The sequence below is a fragment of the Vanacampus margaritifer genome, chromosome 15 (genome assembly GCF_051991255.1).
Source record: "Vanacampus margaritifer isolate UIUO_Vmar chromosome 15, RoL_Vmar_1.0, whole genome shotgun sequence".
Lineage (NCBI taxonomy): Eukaryota > Metazoa > Chordata > Actinopteri > Syngnathiformes > Syngnathidae > Vanacampus > Vanacampus margaritifer.
The window spans coordinates 4135479-4155135 of NC_135446.1; the positions used below are offsets into that span (position 1 = coordinate 4135479).

Sequence of the window (19657 nt, forward strand, 5' to 3'; positions counted from 1 at the left end):
GAGACAAGGCTGATTCCGAAATCCCAATTTTTTCAAATACTGTGTAAAAAAACAAAAAACAAACAAAAAGTCCAATGAAGGATGGTGTGGCTGAGGATATTTTGTGGGATGATGAATAAGCCCTTTTCCATTGAATGTTTGTGAGGACCAAACCCTCTGACCCTCTCTCGCTCCCTCTGGGCTGGGATTGAGCCACCTCTTATATAGCGGTGCACTCATGCTCGCACACGCTCTCACTCACACACACACGCTCTCACACACGCACACACATTTTTATTTTCATTTCTATTTTTTATTTAATTATTATTTTTTTATATCCATTGTTATTTTCACTTTTTTTTTCTTTTTTTTTAATGATTTATAAGTCAGTTTAACATACTTTTAATGGTATGAAATGAGTTTGGTGGATGTTTTTGTCTCAAGTAGGGCTGGGTATTGAGTGTAATTTCCTCAATCAATTCGATTTCAATTGAGAATTTTCCCGATTCGATCCGCTTCAATTCAGTCAATATTGATTAATTATGGAACTTCAATTCTTCTTAGAAATCAAGGGAATGATTAACAACCCCACAAACTAATTCCAAATTAAGCAGTCACTGGTCAAATGATTTAGATTATTAATTAAAGTAACACGTGTCATAATCACTTAAGTGTTACACAAACATTGACATGAGCAAGGATGAGATGAAAACATTTCCATAATTCTAATTCAATGATTGTAAATAAAGATTCTGAATTGTCTTAATGTGTAATAAATCAGGATTTCATAAATGTAAGAAAATACATTTAAATTCATGTGAACAATAAATTTCAAGAAAACAGTAAGGTACAAAAAAAATGGCCTTTAAAATTCTATTTTCCTAAGCTATGCAAACGCAGTCAGTCATTCTGGACTTGGCCCGAGCCCAACCATAGTGAGTTCATTACGACAGACAGGTCCTTCCCCCACTGAGCAGCGACAACACAAGGCTCCCATCAAAAGCAGAAAATGAAAAAGTCACCTGAGTGAAAGGTGCAGGATCTCAGTTCGTGACCTTCTCATGTTACTGGCCATTTTGACCAGCTCTTTCTCAATACAGTCTGTGTAGCGCACAAGCTGGTCCAGGCTTAAGGCCCAGACTTCTCTCCTTGCGTCCAGGGCAACCTGCAGTGCCTGTTGAAAAACAAGACCAAAAGACAACGCCTCTCTCTCTTAGGCCAGGATGTTTAGCTCACACCTAACTGTTACAGATTATTTCCACGGCCCTCAGATGACTTTCTGAGGAGCCTTCACTTTTACGGGCACTCAACTGCCCATTTGTGTGTTTACTGCTGTATGGCCGAACGTGCTTAATGAATGCAGGGTGGCAACAAAGCTGGAAGAGGAGGAGAGGAGGGGGGTAGAAAAGAGGACAGCAAGAAGGGGAGTGGGTTTTGTTCACGCTACAACACACTGAATCAACAGTACCGCTGCGCGCTGGTGAGAGAATTATATAAGAGATGGTGTGTGGGAAATAACCATGAAGTGATGGAGATAAAACTGTAACAGGTGGATGCCTAGAAAGATGACACACTGTAAAAACACATCTCAATACCCTTTCAGGCCCAAGCACCCCCCAATTGGGGGCCTCTCAGACTTTAAAGAAGAAATTGTGTGAAACAATGCACTAATCTTGAAAGAATATAATGATGTCACACATCAAATTAAACTGCAGAAAAGGGGGCTACTAGAACATATAAGCCATTTTTACATGCCCTAAACACAGCTCAAACAGCAACTAATTTATTTATCATATATAGAAATCGGTATTGCGCCACACAGTGAAATAACTCGGCTCTAGTGCTGTGCTACTTCATGCAAAACACACAAGCGACACATCTGAACAAATCTCACACGCGTTCCTTTTATTATGACAAGAATGATTCAAATAGTCCTTGTGGTTGCAGAGATATACTCTTTTTATTTTGGGTATGTAATATTTGAGCAAAAGCCTGAAAAATAGCTTAGCGCTTAAAGGGTATTATATATATAATATTTATATATATTAGGTTATTATTATCATTATTATTAGAATATTATATACTATTAGATAAAATACATGTGAAATAAAAATGAATAATCTTAAAATAAGCTTCATACACTTATTCTTAGCAACAAATCAAGGAAATTAAATATTAACATAAGCCTGAAACACTCACATTAAGGAGTAAATGGCTTTTATTGTTGCTTAGAATAAGATAAAAATACCCATTCTAAGCATCAATTCAAGGTAAACATTCTTAAAACATTTTTAATACAATAATGGATCATTAAAAAACTAAATAGATAAATAAAGTATTGAAACAGAGCATGACGTGTCGATCTTTATTTGTACTTTAAGTTGAGTGTCAAGCTGCAGGGAGATAACGGGTTCCATTTTTAATTGCATTTGGTATGACCCAACCAGGGATTGGACCCACAACCTCCCATTCTGAGGGTAGACACACCACTAGACCACTGAGCTGGTACTAGGGCTGTGCAATTAATTCAATTACAGGTTCAATTATTACCCCACAAAATCAGTCTAATCGTAAAAAAAGAAGAAGAAGAAAAAGATTGATACAAATTTTGAGTTGAATTGTTTAAATTTATACATTTGCTCCTTTTTTAAATTTTAAAATAACTAATTTAATACATTTTGTTTCATCCAAAATGAACCTGTATAATTATAGTTTTTCAAATAATTCCATTTGTCTTAATAATTACGTTTAAACGTTAAATAATATACGATTAAACATTTTCTTGTTTTGTACCAAAAAATAAATGATATAACATAACCACGAACTGATGATTTTTACCAGAAAAAAAGGCTTACATTATTGCACTTTTGTTTGATTGTTTTCACACTTGTATTTTTTCCATTTATCTTGTTACTAGATTACGCAAAAATCTTAAAAATAATTCAATTCAAATTATGAAACCATTTCAGGACCTTTGATGTTGGTTAGTCATACATTGAAATGTACGACTGAAATGTAGACTCACAGTACTTAAAACTGTCCGTTAACACTCAAGGCTAAGACTGTTTGGTTCAAATAAAATAATTAAGTAACAAGTATCTTAAATAAGCGGAATGCTCTTGTCTAACAATCTTATTTTAAGTCAAATAACTTGTCAGAGCAAAATAAGCAATTTTAGGTAAAATTTAAGAAATGATATCTTACTTGAGATTTGTTTTGCAGTGAATAGAGACTAATGTGCATGAACATGAACTAATTTTAGGATTTACAAACCAAGTAAGAAATAAAATAAATAATCTTAAAACAATATTAATAATCATAGAAACTCGGCTCTTGCGTAGTATATAATTCTCAAAACAAGATCAATAAGACTTTATGGCTTGATACAAGAGTAGATATTTGCAGTGAAAAAATGAAGCGGGGATAAAACCAAGAAGTAACAATGTCATGAGGGTCACCTCAAGAGTGGTGTCTGTCACTCCGCCTGGCGAGTGGTCACTGAGCAAGGCTTTCAGCGTGGATAGGACGCTGTTGGTGTCTTGTCTGAAGTCCGTTTTCTATAGGACAAAGATAGGAGCATCTCCAATATTAGGATTTGAAAGTTCAAAAATGCATTCAGAGAGACAAAATATTTCAACGGGTTGGCAATTCAGGAATATTTTTGGAAAATTCCACTGTCATGCCATTGGGCTGGGCTACATGCCCTTCCTTACCAGTCTTTTTAGGAGTTCCTTGAACTCCAGCGGTATGATTTCAGGGCTGGCTCCATGCATCATCAGCAGCACCTCTTTGTCCAGACTCTCATCCAGTGGTGAAGCAAAGGACATATTGGTGGGCAAATCGTCACCGCCATTGCCAGGCTAAAAAAAGAGGAGAAACATACTGTATTCATGTATTCATGTATAGAAATATGGAGGCCCAAAACTGTCAAAATCAAAATAAATACATGTCTAAATGATTAAAAATAAAAACAGATATAAAAAAAATGAATTCTAAAATTGAATACAAAAAATGAATATAAATGGAAATAAAAACAAACGTAAAAAAAAAGAGAAATAAAATTATATGTAAAAAAAAAAAACTAAATGTATAAATAGAATTATATATCAATCAATAAATAAAAACGCTCTGCTCTCACATGTATTTATTTCAGGCTGCAGATGCTCTGTCAGGTCGAAATGTTATTCAAATGAGGGGGCGGTCCTGTAAGTAATTCTGGTTACTTAATTCTGCCTGTTAGCGAGAGCCACCACATCGTGATAACTTACATTGATGTTTCTGCATTTGGCAATTTATTATTATATTATATTATTAGAATGGGATTTTTTTTAATAGGTTTTAGGTGAACTAATGAATACACACACGCACGCACGCACGCACGCACGCACGCACGCACGCACGCACGCACACACACACAAAAAAAAAAAAATATATATATATAAAATCAATGGACAACCATCTTCTCCACAACTTGCAACTTGAGTTGCTGGACAATAAGTCGCGGTGACAGTGGACAAGATAGTCGTCCATTGCTGGAGCTCTCTATGCAAGCCGCCAAGACTTCCTTGTTTGCCTTATTTTCACTTTTATTTATTTATTTATTTTTAATTTTGGCAGTTTTGGTCACCCATACAGAATGTCCATCTTAAGTGGTCAAGTGAGGGAAAAGTGCTGACCTCCAGTGGTGACTGAGCCAAGGCCAACTCTGTCTGCAGAGATCCTGAAGTGCTCTGGTTCATCCTGTAGGCCACCGAAAGTGACAGGCCAGCACTGTTGAGAGTCAAACATCATAATGATCATTTGAAAACATTTCAACAGACTAATCAAGACCTTGCCTAATATGTTATTGTTTACTATATTTTTCCTGAGCAAAGGCACAGATTTTATTTTGGAAAAATCATAAGGCACAACAGTAAGCAAAAGTCACAAAAAAATATGGGCAGCGCGAGGCTGTCAGCATTTGACAGGTTTTGCTTTGTAAGCACATGAGAAACTTCATGACATCACACTGCTCCAAAGCATAGCGCACTTGAAGCTAGCCACGGCAAGTTCTTTCAACGGAACCAAAACACAGTGCAAGGCCCGCTACTACTACCACTGATGAAAGCACCAAACGGAGTGCGGGGGGCTCCCCTGGCTTTTGATATAACAGTCCAGCCCCATCCTTGTCGTTGCACTCACGCCTGATCTTGGGAGATGATGGTAGCAACAGGCCTTCAAGCTAGCATAACATGCAGTGCGGCACCCATGAAGCTTCTCAAACTGCCGCTGAATTGCAGTGAAAGATTTCTTGCGGCACACCTGATAATCTCTCAGGTGGAATGATTCTTCTTTTAGATGTCAAACTTACCCCGACAGGTCTTGATGCATCATGTACAACTGGTTCTCCAATTTGCTCTTGTCGACCCTTAGTAACTGAAACAAACCACCAATAGTCAGTACATCAAAATAAAAAATGATCAGCATAAACTGACCTCCGTGATGGATGAATATTCTTCCACTGCCACCTTGAGCTCATCTATTTGTCTGTTCTTCTGTAAAAGACAGATAACCACTGTGTACTGAGCGGTTAAAAAAAAAAACGTGTTTGGCAAGACCTCAGATAGGTCAGGAGTTAAATAAAACTCATTGAATAGGACGATAACCTCTTGTATAAGAGATTCCTTTTCAGTGATGACTGCATCAAAGGAGTGAATCTGCACCTGAGGACAAGGACATAAGTGTTACACAACCAAGCATCATTTATTGAGTAGCACTTGACATAGAAAGATTAGAAAAAATATGGCAGAAAAGTAAAAGATGAATAAGAGTACAAACACAGAACATAATACAGTTTTTTGCAGAAAAACAAACAAAATTGTGCTAGCCTGAAGGTCAGCTTTCATGTCACACAGCTGCGCTATTCTCTTTTGAAGCTGGTCCATCTCCATGGTAACGATGAAGTTCTGGGACGCCGTCAGAGGAGAGTTAGGATGTCAAAGCCATGCGCAAAAATATCTAAAAACGTACCTCGTCCTGAAGCGCAGAAACCTTGGCTACGAGATCTTGGTTTTCTTTCTCCTGCAAAGAGGAAGCCGTTTCTTTTAGTAGTATCAACCCGACAGCATTTTTCACAAAATTCGAGCTGGATTGTGGGTGACACTTGTCTGACCACGCGTTTGCTGTGTGCGGAGGCGCGAGCTCTGCCTTCCTCTGTGCAGCTCAGAGTGGCCTTCATTTCTTCTACTTCATGGTGCAGCATCTTCTCTTTGTGGATCAACTGCCGGTGACTGTGGAAGAGGAGGGACGAGTTACAGCGCTAAGCATCCTGGCTCTGTGGCACTCGTGAGGATATCGTACGCTCTGTTCTGGTTGCGCAGCTCCTCGTTCTCATCTGCCAGCTTTTGGTTGCTCTCCTCCATGCTCTCCAACGCCTGTTTTAGCTTCTTCACCTCCTCCTGGAGCTTCTGGTTGCTCATCTGGAGGTCGGCAAGGCAGTACACAAGTTCTGATGTTTCACTGTAGAGCGGAGAAGCAAGTGAGGGTTTGTTGTGACTAATTCCAGAATTGGAGGAGCTTTTCTGCCTCCTGAGACTAACTGTAAGTGACTCCTTTACGTGGTTAAATATCTAAGACTTTTCTATACAAATATGTAGATCCAAATAACATGGGCCTTACATAAAAAAATAAAACTTCTTTTGTCCCTTGAGTGATAACATGAGATGGCAAATAAAGTCTGAAGTGTACCGTCTGTTGATGTTTGAGGTAAAATAAATACATTTAATAAAATGATATCGTTTGTTACCCGTTTCTTGAAACGTCCCCTCCAAAGCCCTCCAAGCTTCCCGAGGTTACGTTGGGCAGTATGGACTTCCTGGCTACAATGCCATCAAGGTGGCTCTTGACCAATAAGAAAAAATAAGCAACTTTGGGAACATACACTCACCAGAAAGGTTGTCTTGTAGCACACTACAATATAACCATTTCCTGAAAACAGAATAAAATTTGCACTAAACTTAACCAAAAATGTAATAAAACCCAATAATGTAATTAAAAAATATTGATGTAATAGTTATACAATCATTATTATAATATATACTTATATTAAATATGCTCAAGATATTACAATATCAATAAGGATTGGGCATTATTGCGTTTAATAACATTGCATTTTTGATCAAGTTTAGTGCAAATGTTATGATGTTTTCAGACGTTGCCACATTTCCAGGAAATTATTACCTTATTGGTTGTTACACATCTTACTTTCACAACGTCCTGGGTGACATCTTCTAATGCCTCTTCCCTAAAATGCAACAGATGAAGCCAAGTGAATGTCAGGACTGTTGACAACAGACACAATGAACTGTCGTCATTCCTTTACCCATTGTTGCGGCATGCGTCTATCCACTCTCTCATGACCGCGTGATACGTGTCCAAGTCAATGGAAACGTCTTTATGTTCGGGATCCAGCATGTTGCACAGCGCCTCCAGCCCACTGTCCTCAGAAGTGCGGCTGGTGGTGTGTCGCAAGAAGTCCACAATGTGAGACACGTACACCTTACCTACAAGTAGTTTTCCATCGAAAAAACAAAACAAAAACAAAACACAGCCTTAAAACACAAATTGGATTTGAATCCATCTTTTCCCCTTTGATTGGAGAAAAAAAGTCACTCTTGTCCGGGAAACGTGCTATACTTTATGTAGTGGTACATAAGTACATTCAAAGTAAACAACTGCAAATATCATAAATGTTAGTTAGTGCCTGTGTGCGTTTGTGTCGATGTTACCTCGACGCTGCGTGTCACACGCATAGAAGATGGTGTCGAGGAGATTCTCCTCACAGATGAAGCTGACTTCTGCCATGTTTTTGCTCTCAGAGGCCAGAGTGTTCCCTAAGCACGAGCCAAGACAAGCACATGAGGCTCAGTTGCACCTCAGGGCAGTGTTGACGACAGTGGCCAGAAACAAACACTTTTGAAAAAATTGTGCCATGTTATGTAAGGTCAACCATTTTATACTTTACTTTATACTATACTTTTATACTATATCCCCTGTTTGCATTTGCCTAACCTATTTGTATTCAGACTCACTTGCATTTTACAGAACCGTTTTCCCAATTGCAGTACTAGTGCAGGTTACTCACAACTAACAAGCTGTATTACAATAAAAAATATCTGATTCATTATAAATAAATGTTTTGGTATTATAGGTCGGGGTTAGGCTGAAATAAAGGCAAATGAAAAATTAATTAATATAAAATATTTATTTATATGCTTCTACTTGAGTTGTAATAGGATAACATATCGTAATTTTTTTCTAATGAAAGTTCAAAATAGACAATCAATCAAATATTGAATTTAAGAAATATGCTGTAGGTATAGAATAGACTTTACACAGATCTGATTGGCTCAGTGATCACCTATAATGTTATAATTTGCCGATCGATCAATGATTGATCGGATTGCAAAATAAAATAATACAGCAAACAATCTCGATGTTGTGACTATGGTGCTTCACAGTATACACAGTTGGATTTTCACCACCAATTCTTTTTCAGTATTATTAAATATGTGTTTTATTTTTTAGGGAGCTGAATTTCTTCACCCCATTTTCCATGTATTGAATGTGTATCTGCATTTTTGGGAGATTTTTTTTTTTTTTAGTTTCATTAATATATATAAATATAGCATTTTGCAAGTTTTTACTGAGCTGGTTGTAAGCCCCACTATGCGTTCCTTCTCACCTCCATCTCCCAAAGACAATTTTCTGACAACAAGAGCCGAGCGGGGCAGTTCACCCTCCTCACCCTCGGGGGAGCCTTCCGCATCCACAGGGCTGAAGTTGAAGCCGTAAGAGATGGTGCTGCGCAATGGGGTGAAGGTGCAAGAGAGCGCGTGCCTAATTCCGGTCTCGGGCTGCGTCGACAGGGGTCTATCTTGTGCAAACGAAAGGTACGGCGATTCTTTCTTCTGGCCTGTGGGAGTGGAGCAGTACTTCTGCCAAGTCTTGAATGCTTTTGTTGCACTTTGATCAAGACCTCTCGTGACGGTGTATGTGATGTTAGCTGAGGTGCTGCCTGCTGGTGTGGAAGGAATCGATGATGGGATGGAGGGGCCCATGTTGCTCTTCTGAGATGGTCCACAGTTTGGCATTCTGTCATCTTTCACTTTGCTCCCGTGGACCTCTTTCTTTAAGATGGCTTCCAGGTTGCACTTGAGGCCATGCTGGGGGGTGTTATAGCTGCTGGAGGAGAGTTTAGGGATATGGAAGGGGCTATTGGGTTCCCGGTCACCGCACCACTCGATGGTCTGCAGTTTGCGGCAGATGCTGTCCACCGGGTTGTGGCGTCGCGTTAGATGGGGCTTGTTGTACTCCATCATCAAGTGAGGCTGGAGTCTGGGGACAGACAAATAGTGTGGTCAACGAATGACGCGACAAACTTACGCATGGGTCAAACACACTTTTTAAATAACTTTAAGGAGGGAAGGGAGGAAGGAATTAAGGATGAGGAGGAAAGATGACATTGCAAGCAAGGAAGGATGTAAGAATTAACTTTAGGGTCTCCACTAGGTCAACACACAAACCCACACCTGGAGTTTAAAATCCCAACCTAGGTTAGTAGAAACGTTCAAATCCACGACTTTATAGCTATAACTTAAGTAAATGTAACAAGATTTAAAGCACATACAGGTAGGTCACCTACTTTAAAAGCCCACTGCAGAGACTTATGGAATTATCAAATACAAACCTAATGTGGGAAAACAAATGTATAATGAAAGGAATGATCAGATAAATGGTGGCACTTAATTTGCATTTGCAGTATCAAATGCATTAAGATGTTGATAATTAAAAGTTTGAATTGGATAAACTTGAGTGACAATTAATGGAGGTTAAAGAAAGTGCACACTTTTAAACTTCCTTCCAAGTCGATGCAATAGCGAAATAGAAAATAAAATAACTGATAGCATTGTGAACGTGGTAAATAATTTATGCAACAGGTGCGGAAGATTAAAACTTATTGAGGTGACGCTTATACGTTGATAAAATAACCACAGGGATACTCTAAGACGTTATTAATCAATACATATAAATTGCTGTGTTTGCCATTTAAAATTATAGGCTATGTGAAGTTTAGACGCGAAAAGTCGGAAGATCATTTAACAATTTGTTTTGGGCCACACAAGCGGTTAATCGACGGGGGGAACCCTGAAAAACGTCTACACAATAAAAAATAATTTTAAAAAATCACCTTACGTTAAACATCTTCAAAACACAAACATACACAAATTGTCGTTACCTTACCAAGCTTGATTAGTAATCAATCCCACCGTTCACCTCTCCCGCATGCGCATTCGGAGTTAGTGACCAGCGCGGACCCACGACTAATATAAACTAATAGCGCCACTCTGTGGTAAGAAGCGGTAACAACAACAACAGCTCATGAAAGACGCAACAAATATTCCGTTGAACGTTACTAATCAAGTAGCAAAGCAGCAGGGCGTCTCCATTCCGAATTCAACCAGGCTCGTCTGCTATTTGAGGTGCTTAAAACAAGAAAAATTTCCCCAGGGTGGAAACATGACAAGCGCTTGTGTAAATATTTGGAAAAGGGTTAGCTCTAGCTGGCTTGACTGAATTTCAATATTGTGGAGACGACTCCTGTTAGGTATGTTTTACCACACAAAAACGTTATTAGGGTGACAATTTTGCGATTAATTTTAATAGGTAGTGAGGAGATGGGTAACATAAACTTAATTAAAGACTGGGCTGGCTTTAAAGATTACTTTCATTGTTTGATTTGCGAATATTGTTTTATTACAATGAAAAATTTCACGTTGATCTTTGGAATCCGATACAATATCAGTATGTGAAGCATGACAAACTTACACTACTGTACTTAAATATTGTCATTATGATGATCTTTAGAGAGCTAAGTATTATTTTGTGTCTCTTGATTGAAAAAGTTTGAGAACCACTTGTACTTTTTGGTCAAAGTTAGCACTTTCCTAACAAATACTACAATTTTACAGTGTTCTGTCATCATGGACGCTCCAATCTTGAAGGGTGACTGCAGCGTTCCGAGCTTCAAGGTACTTTGTGATCAGTCCACAGGGTGTCCAAAACGTTTTCCCTGTGCAATAGTCAACTAACTGTACAGTAACTTTAGGCACACCCTGTGTTGATGCTCCTAGTGGACAAATACAGTTTATCACCCTACCCTCAGTTGCAGCATCTTGGTGATTCACACTTCCAAAAAATCCCCACAGTTGCTCCTTGTACAAGGAGAATCTAAAATATCAATAAATGCCTTGACATCATCATTCAGCTGTTTTGTGTCCAAGTAAATCCATCAGAATCGGAATAAGTGGAAGAGGCCCAACTATCTCCCTATTGTTGGTCACAATTTAGGTGGACGATGTGGTCCTGCTCTCAGCACAATCCACTGTCCCGGCTCATACTAAGTAGCCAAAGCTCTCAGGTAGAGATTAGGCCCGCACGCGCGCGCGCGCGCACACACACACGCACGCACACACACGCGCGCGCGCGCACGCACACGCACACACGCACACACTGGGAGACACAGCATGCTCATACAGTATTTATAGCTACTTAAGAATTTGACAGCACAGTGTGTGAACGGAGGGATGCAGGTAACAGTCAGCAGGGTTATGGTGAATGCTAAAACTTCCCCTTGTGTGTCATATTGTTATATAGAGCAGACAGCAACATAATAAAATTAAAACAGGCATCACAGACACATAATTTCATAGAATAAAAAGTACCAGAACAAAACCCATGCTGTTGGTCGCTGAGTCATCACGTTGTAATCTGGGATTAGTGCATGAGGAGGAAGGGCAAAAGAGTTCCATCTAATCCATGTTATGAGTAACGTGTCTCTTAACACATGCAAGACAATTTTTTGGGGTCTCAATTGAAGAGTAATTTTGGAGACAAAAACGTGGCATGATCCACATTCAATAATGTTTTTTAAAGTTTTGGCTCCCTCTAGTGGCACTTCAAACAATCACAAATGATAAAAATGCATATTGCTTCAGTGGTTTAAATTAGTTTTTTGTTTTAAATCAGATGAGCACATTAAGTACAGTTAAAGCTGATCTATGTAATAATTTGGCCAAAAATATCTGACTGAAACGTCTTGTAATTAGTAGATGAAAAAACTTTAGCTACTCCTGCAAGCAGCTAGCCAATAGTTTTCAGACTGGATTCGGGTTTGAATTTCCCGCCCTCTGTGAATGTGAAGTCCTGTGTGCATTATGTATGTGATAAAAGGTGTGCACAGTTGAGTGGTACAGTCACATGCCTTCGATGCAGATTGGCTTGGGTTTTCTTCCCCACCTGGGAGACTGTGTTTGTGTGAGTGAGTGAATTATTTTTATTTATTTTTTATTTTTTTAAATGTGTGCGGTTCCACTTTTCATCAATAGTAGTGATTCGAAATTGAACTTTTCCTGTATTCAGTAGTTAAGTACAGTTAAGTCATACTTACATACTTTTAAAGTACAGTACATTGGCATGTAATCTTTTAGAATTGATTGTTTTCAGTCATGTATTTAGATAAAAATTTTATGTGCAACACATTTAAATTTTCTAATGAACTGTTTGTAAGCAGTGTTTATGATCCGCAAGACCACACCATTGATATAAATTGAGAAAAATATCTGGCAGGCATCTCTGGTGCTGTACATGAATGGTTTTTATTCCAAGCTTTATGTAAAGTTTATATACATGCTCCTTGAAAGTCCAAGAAGTAACATGGTGTGGCTCAAGGTTCAATTTGAGGTTCTTTTTTGTTGAATTGATACATGCGCCCTTCTGATGCTGTACATCAAATCCTGGATGACAGAGAATGATCTTAACAAGGACAAGACTGAAGTTTAATCATCGTATGGCCCAAAGAGAGAAACCTTTATTTCTCTTTTTGTTTTTTAACTCACGTAAAGCACTTTGAGTTGCTTTTTTTTTGTATGAAAAGAATGTTTGATTGATTTTAATTGAATCTTTATTTGAGTAGTTTTTTATTGGCCTATATTTAAGTGCAATGTTAATGTTCACTGTGTGTCTTACAATAATGTTCAATTCAAAATAAGTCTTAAGAAGTTCAAGATGTCAGCGTCCAAACGGAAATGATATCTTGAATGTTTGTAGTAATCAGACCTGATTATCAAGCTGTCCACGGCTCCGGCCAGCCGTCCGGACACATGCGCCTTCGGGACCGTCTTCACCAACCACATGCTGAACATCGAGTGGGATGAAGGCTTACCGCGGGGCTGACAATCGATTGCGACTCTTCAGGTCGATGCTCAACATGGAACGCATGGTCATGTCAGCAAGGAGAGCTTGCCTGCCAGTAAGTTGGAGGTTGCAGTTGTCAAGCAAGTAGGCCGTGATGGGAACAAATACTCATTGTGTTCCCTATTTGAGATATTTGAACCATCAGAGTTGCTGGAGTGTATCAGGAAACTTGTGGAAGTGGTTCAGGACTTGGTACCTTGCTCAGACACAGCTAGTCTGTACATCAGACCCACACTGATAAGCACAGAGGTAGCAACAAGTACAGTATCCAATGTTTAAGAGGCGGTGGATATTGGATGTCAACAGGTCCTGCGGCTGTATGGTGAGGACCATCAAATCACTGAAGTGGGAACCATGAATATCTTTGTGCACTTGATCAATGAGGATGGAGGTCAGTCCATCCGGACACACACAATCATATACGTATGCTTGCGATTGTTTTCAGCCTTAGCTGATGTATTGTCCAAACCTGTAGAAGAAGAGCTTGCAACTCCGCCCCTGAACGGCATCGTTTCCGGCACCGCCTGCATGATCTGCCCAGTGGCAGAAATTTTATTCTTGGGAGAGGTAGGACAGTCACACACGAAGATCTATCGACAGTGTTTACTAATATAAATCAATGCAAATTAGGCCGAGGTGGCCAAAGTATACTTACACTCTTTAGTTGTGACTTCTACAGTACCATCTCATATTTCTTTGTCCTTATTTGAACATCCAATATCTGTCTGTTTACTTTTTTCACAAATGTCAAAATAATCATCATAACACATGCGCATCCCCCGTCAGGACAAGAGTTCACAGCTGAGTGCTCGTATCTTCAAACAACTCATAGATATTTAGGTTGGTGCACACCATGGTAATGGTGGATTTTACACTATAGCTTTTTTTTTTTAAAACAGTTTTTATTTCATGTTGACTTTAAAAAAAATCATTTCAGTTTTAATTAGTTTCTAGAGCAAGTTTGTTCATTTTTATTTGTTTGTTTGTATTACAAGTAGTTGTAGTATTACTTTTATCTATATATTTTTTGATATATGGAACTTTTGTCAAGTGCAAAATAAAAATAAACGCCACTAAGTATTGTAAAATGAAGTAAACTACAATTTTCAAAATGGATGACTTTCTTCTGTACAAATGTACAGCAATACCAAACTATATATATTTAAAATGAAACCTGATAGGTCACTGGTTCTCAACCCCGGTCCTCGAGTACCTCTCTCCAGCCTGTTTTCCATCTCTCCCTCAGCCAGCACAGCTGAGGATGATCGTTATCAGGCTTCATGCAGAGCTTGCTGATTAGCTGATCATTTGAAACACCTGTGTCGGCTGTGGGAGACATGGAAAACAGACTGGATAGGGTTACTCGAGGACCGTGGTTGAGAACCTCTGTGATAGATCATGCATGAAATTCTTTGGCAAAGATGAAAACAAAGGACATTTTTAATATAAAACTAAGTAAGATGCAGTTTCAGGTGTTTGTTTTTTTTAACAAAGATTTTTTGTTAGTTTGTTTTTTTATATCATTCCGATTTTTTTTTTTTTTTTTTTAATTTTAGTTTTGGTTATTTCATTAGTTTTTGTTTTTGTTAACCTTGGTGCAAACCCTCACACTAAATAACTACAATGAACAATTTGAAATTGAGAGTTTTTTTTGCCAGGGGTCACTCATTGTACCAATTGCTTGATTTTAGTTTCCTCTTAGTATGACGAGAAGTAATTTATGTAATATTAGCTTTTACCTTCATCTACTGGGTGTAATATGTTTGTGGATAACGCAAATGCTGGTGGATCTTGATTTTCGTGTCAGCGCAAACCTCGCTGCTCGGCTAACATGCTCAGGGTCGATAGCTGACCTAGCGTGATGTATTTTATTGATAAATATGTGAAGAGTGGTGATCAAATCATTGCTACGATCCCCATTTGACCATTTGGTTCTGTTATGTCTCTTGTGACTCTAGTGAGCGGTTAACACACTGCGGCGCAGTCTCTGGACCCAAACTAGTTGGCAGTGTAGCACAAAAATGTCTACCAAAACCATAAATATAGAATGTTTCTGTCAGATTCATTCAACCTAGAACATTTAATAAACAGACACGGAAGGAAGACAAGATATATATATATATATATATATATATATATATATATATATATATATATATATATATATATATATATATATATATATATATATATATTCTTATAACTCGCAAAGAGAATGAACAAAAATGTGCAGATCACAAACTGCTGCCCATTCTGACACATTCTGTCGTTTATCCTCTTTTGGACATTACTGCTCTGAGGGGTTTGGGAAAAACGTAGCAGCAATGTGACAATCATTTACAGAAATTAATCACTACACAAGCAACAATGCAAACATTTCAAACATTCCTTAACACTAAAAAGCTTCTCAACTATAAAAATGTTCCGGTAACTTGTTTTGTGATGGGGGCACAGTTCCTGTCTTGTGATGAAGCTTCGTGACTGCAGTCGACTACAACTCGCACAGTTAAAACAGAGGTCACAATGTTGAATAAATGCTTTGCAATTAATAAAACACTAAATATGGGATAATTAAGATACATTTATTTATTAACAGTTTCACAAAACTTTAAGAAGTTAACTCAATCTGTTTACTTATTCTAATATTGTAATCACTGTGAGGCAGGAGATGAGCACTCTATACATTATGCAGGCCTCATGAGGGACGTTTGGGTGCCTGATGAATGTGCCCCCCTCCTGCTTTGTGGCTTCATCCAGAGATAGAGGCCTGAGTGGCAAACTCCTGCGTTCTCTCATTAAGCCCGCTGTAATTGCACAAACCTAATTATTGCCTCAGCATTTTTTTTGTGATCTTCAAAAAGCCGAGATGCTGCAAAACGAAGACGCCTCGGACAAGTGCGGGGAGGCTTAATGAACAATAAAATTGACAAAAACAGCACGCCGCCTTTAAATCTGTTGACATTTCATTTGGAGGCGAGCAGCAACATTGTGCAACAAACAACTAGCGAGTGGTCCGAGGCTGCGGATGAAAGATGGGTTTACTAAGTCGCCCTTCCTGTTCCTCTTTCAAGTTAATTAGAAATCACATCCTTTTGTTTCCCCTTCGCGTGCGTTTATTTACTTTCTCACTTGGACCATTAGAACAAATTTGCAGAATGAGAGGCAAATAATTGGATTTGTCTCCGCAGCTGTCACGGATTGGGGAAACATTTTGTTGTGATTGTTATTATTCCTTCTCTGTTGTGTCGCCTCGGTGGCCGAGTTGGCAGATTTGCTCAAGGGTGTTTCATTTCATTTTTTCTAATTTGTGATTTGTTTGCAATTAAGAGGCACTAGTGAGGACAACTTTATTGCATAGTGACACAAGTTTGATTTGGACCCTGGAGGAAGGAGAAAGCATCACCTCGCCAATCTTTTTTGTCTTGCAATATGGCCGTACACCCAGTGACTGGACATTCCTGGTCTAATGGACAGCAAGAAACACCAAATGCACGATTGGCTCGTGTGTAGATCTACAAAGTTAAAAATACAACAAACAAACCATCAACTCACACTGTCCATGCAATGTACTACTACATTTCTTGTTAAACAAAGAAAAATAGGAAATTCATTAACAAAAGTTGGCTGTTTTCTCATGCAATAATGCTTAATAAATTACAGTCTTACAACATTACTTCCTTTTTTTTTTTTTTTTTAAATAGCCCCATCAAGGATTGCAAAGCATGGCGTGATGGCGAGCTTGACTTCCCTTTAAGCTGTTTCTTTGATTGACATTGTAGGTGCGACCAACATCAACACAACGCTATCCCAAACTCATGTTCAATCGCTAATTTAGGATGCTAAGAAACCGCTAATTAATTACGTCGTCATTATATAATGCGACAGAAGTCTCCTACATATGTGGCTAGCGGCTAGCTGTCAGCATGACCAACGAGTATGTGGCTGTCGGCTGGTAAGTTTGACAAATTGTACATGCAACTTGGCTTACTTTAATCATTTTTCAACATTCTGGACCGAGGCTTCTTTGTAATTCACTCTCCATGTTTAAAGGAAGGGAATGTGGGTGGGAATGTGCCTTCAAGGAGAACACTAGCCCTTCTTTTTGTTTTCAATTTATTTATCTTATTAAATGATTACTCAATTGATTCATTTGTTGTAAAGAAAAAAGTTTGACCTTCTTTCTCATTTTTAGACAAATAGTACGCAGCGTTGTCATATAGGATATTCATATTGTACAATTTTTATTTCTTCACTTTTTTGTTGAAATAAAATAATCAATAAAAAGTTGAGCATTTGTAAATAATAAAATAAAAAGTAAAATTAACAATTGAATATATATACATATATACACACACAAATTTGCATTCTTGATTAAATTATTTGGTTAATTATTTTTTGTTAAATTGATTGCAAATTAAAGATTAAAATCCATTTTATATATATATATATATATATATTTTTTTTTCTTCACCTGGCCCATCTGTTATCTGTCATCTGTTTAAAAAAATAAACACAGCCCTGCATAATGTCATGGCCAATCCGGTAGCAAAGAATTGAACTTCATATTTGGCATGTCACGTATTTCAACGTTGTTCTGTCTCAGTTTTTATGATCACAAAGCAGGAGCCTCCATTTGGCCCCCCAAACTCTTGATGACGTTCTGTCACTTCTTGTTAAAGCATCCGTGACATTGATGCAAGGGCACAAGGGAGGCGTCGGGGTTTAATTCAAGGCAAAGGAGCGAGCGGGAAGAGGAAGGAGAGCGAGAGAAAGATGGCACCCATTCAGCTCCAAAGAGCGACGTTTGGCTCCTCTGAGCATGTGCGGTCGCCCTTTCCTCGCTCCCTTCCTCCCTCTCGCCGGGGGGGCTTGATGTGATTTGACAAGAACTACGCTGTCATCTTGAGTTAGTCCAATTTGAAAGTCTAATTAATGAACTCGGCGCCACTTTGTGTAGTCGTCGCTGTTGTCTTCGTTTCCTCTTCTCGGGCCTCTTGCCTTTTCTTTACCCTTTCATTCCCTTTGAGCATTTTCTTGATATCTATTTTAAGGTCCATATACTTTTTTTTGTCCTTACACTTGCACATTAGTTGGATGCGACTAGCAGAAAGATAGTCTTAGTAATGTTTTTTTTTAAATTGTCACTACTAAATAGCGGGCTCACATCGCAATTTGCGCCTCATCAAAACACACTAAATTTAGCTCACTTGTTTTGCTTTTCTTTTGCATAGTCAAAAATAAGTAATATTTTTGCGTGTGTGTATTTTGAGACACATTTTCAGATCATAATTGTTAAAGTTGAAAATTTGTGTGATAAAACAAAACACAGAGAAGCCATGCAAACAAAATCCGTCCATCATCTGAAACGCTTCTCCTGACAGAAATGGAGATTTAAAACTTCAGGTGCTATTTGGTAGTATGTATTTCGGTGTCATCTTAACGACACAGCGATGCACATTTCAATTCCGGAGTGAATGACCATATATTGAACAGGTACTTTCAAATGTCATGTGTGTGTTTACCAGAGGATGGCGCTAGTAGCAAACAAACCCACAACCCCCCTAAAAAAGAAGTGCTGTGCATCTTTGGAGGCCTGCCACTCACTCATTGCAAACCCAATGCAGAAGTCAACTTTCCATGCCATGCATGTTAATCCACAACACCTCATTTAATCACAAAATCATCATCATCGTGCGTTATCACCATGATCTTGCTGGTCCCGCCTTCTCCCTTTTCGGATGCATTAAGGAAAAATAGTTTTTTGTTGTTGTTGTAAATAAGAGCTGGTGATTAAAAGAAGATTAACGCATGCCTTCACACAACTAGCGAGAGCAAGACAGCTAGCGGTGTGATGGGTTTTGTTATTAACATGAGCGGCGGTTGTGTGCGCCTGACATGACATCAACGTTATCCTCCCCGCCGCTCATGTTATCTCTTTTGGCTTAGAGTTTTAGGAGACTTTTTAACAGCAGCGCTGCTTAAGAGCTTAGAGTAAATGGATGGACAGTTCGATGGATGGATGGAGGGAGATCAGACGTGGGCGCGCACACAGAGAGATCAGTGTCACTCACACAGCTACAGCACCAAAGCCTGATTTGCTTTGTGCTAAAAGCTGTTTTAGGTCTCATCAGGGTTGTAATGGAGAAGCTCTGCTGACGCACACACACTTTTTTTTTTTTTTTTTTTTGCCATTCACCCCATGCCTGCAGGGTAAAGGGATGAGCCAGGTCATCCATAAATGAGGTTTAAAAAAAATAATTGCAATGTGTAAAATATAATTGTATCTATATTACATCAGTGTCATGTCCAACCTACAAATGGTACCATTACAACCAAATGAAGACATAAACATCCAAAAGTCTTTATTGATGTTTTAAAATGGCGC

At 38.6% G+C, this 19657-nt stretch overlaps 2 protein-coding genes across 12 annotated transcripts in view; one reads left to right on the forward strand and one right to left on the reverse strand.

Annotated features, from left to right (window-relative positions):
* Positions 1-11397, reverse strand: part of lrmp (lymphoid-restricted membrane protein) — a 25253-nt gene extending 13856 nt beyond the window's left edge. For 8 of the 11 annotated variants that reach the window (XM_077544023.1, XM_077544031.1, XM_077544028.1 and 5 more), the window contains exons 1-17: positions 11177-11397; positions 8702-9354; positions 7746-7850; positions 7340-7520; positions 7198-7261; positions 6764-6858; positions 6319-6477; positions 6131-6248; positions 5989-6039; positions 5847-5924; positions 5625-5681; positions 5454-5513; positions 5330-5394; positions 4656-4749; positions 3693-3839; positions 3438-3536; positions 1002-1153 (exon numbers count right to left, since the gene is read on the reverse strand). In XM_077544023.1, coding sequence (XP_077400149.1) covers positions 1002-1153; positions 3438-3536; positions 3693-3839; positions 4656-4749; positions 5330-5394; positions 5454-5513; positions 5625-5681; positions 5847-5924; positions 5989-6039; positions 6131-6248; positions 6319-6477; positions 6764-6858; positions 7198-7261; positions 7340-7520; positions 7746-7850; positions 8702-9338 — 2162 coding nt within the window. In that variant the 5' untranslated portion in view covers positions 9339-9354; positions 11177-11397. Of the gene's footprint in view, positions 1-1001; positions 1154-3437; positions 3537-3692; positions 3840-4655; positions 4750-5329; positions 5395-5453; positions 5514-5624; positions 5682-5846; positions 5925-5988; positions 6040-6130; positions 6249-6318; positions 6478-6763; positions 6859-7197; positions 7262-7339; positions 7521-7745; positions 7851-8701; positions 9355-10255; positions 10381-11176 lie in introns of those variants that run through there. The other 3 variants (XM_077544025.1, XM_077544021.1, XM_077544022.1) reach the window with 3 other exon arrangements.
* Positions 9463-16739, forward strand: bcat1 (branched chain amino-acid transaminase 1, cytosolic). The gene is given in 7 exon segments (XM_077543896.1): positions 9463-9499; positions 13133-13226; positions 13228-13327; positions 13402-13663; positions 13748-13837; positions 14036-14109; positions 16698-16739. Coding segments are annotated over 7 exon segments (699 nt in total).
* Positions 16740-19657: the final 2918 nt, after the last annotated feature.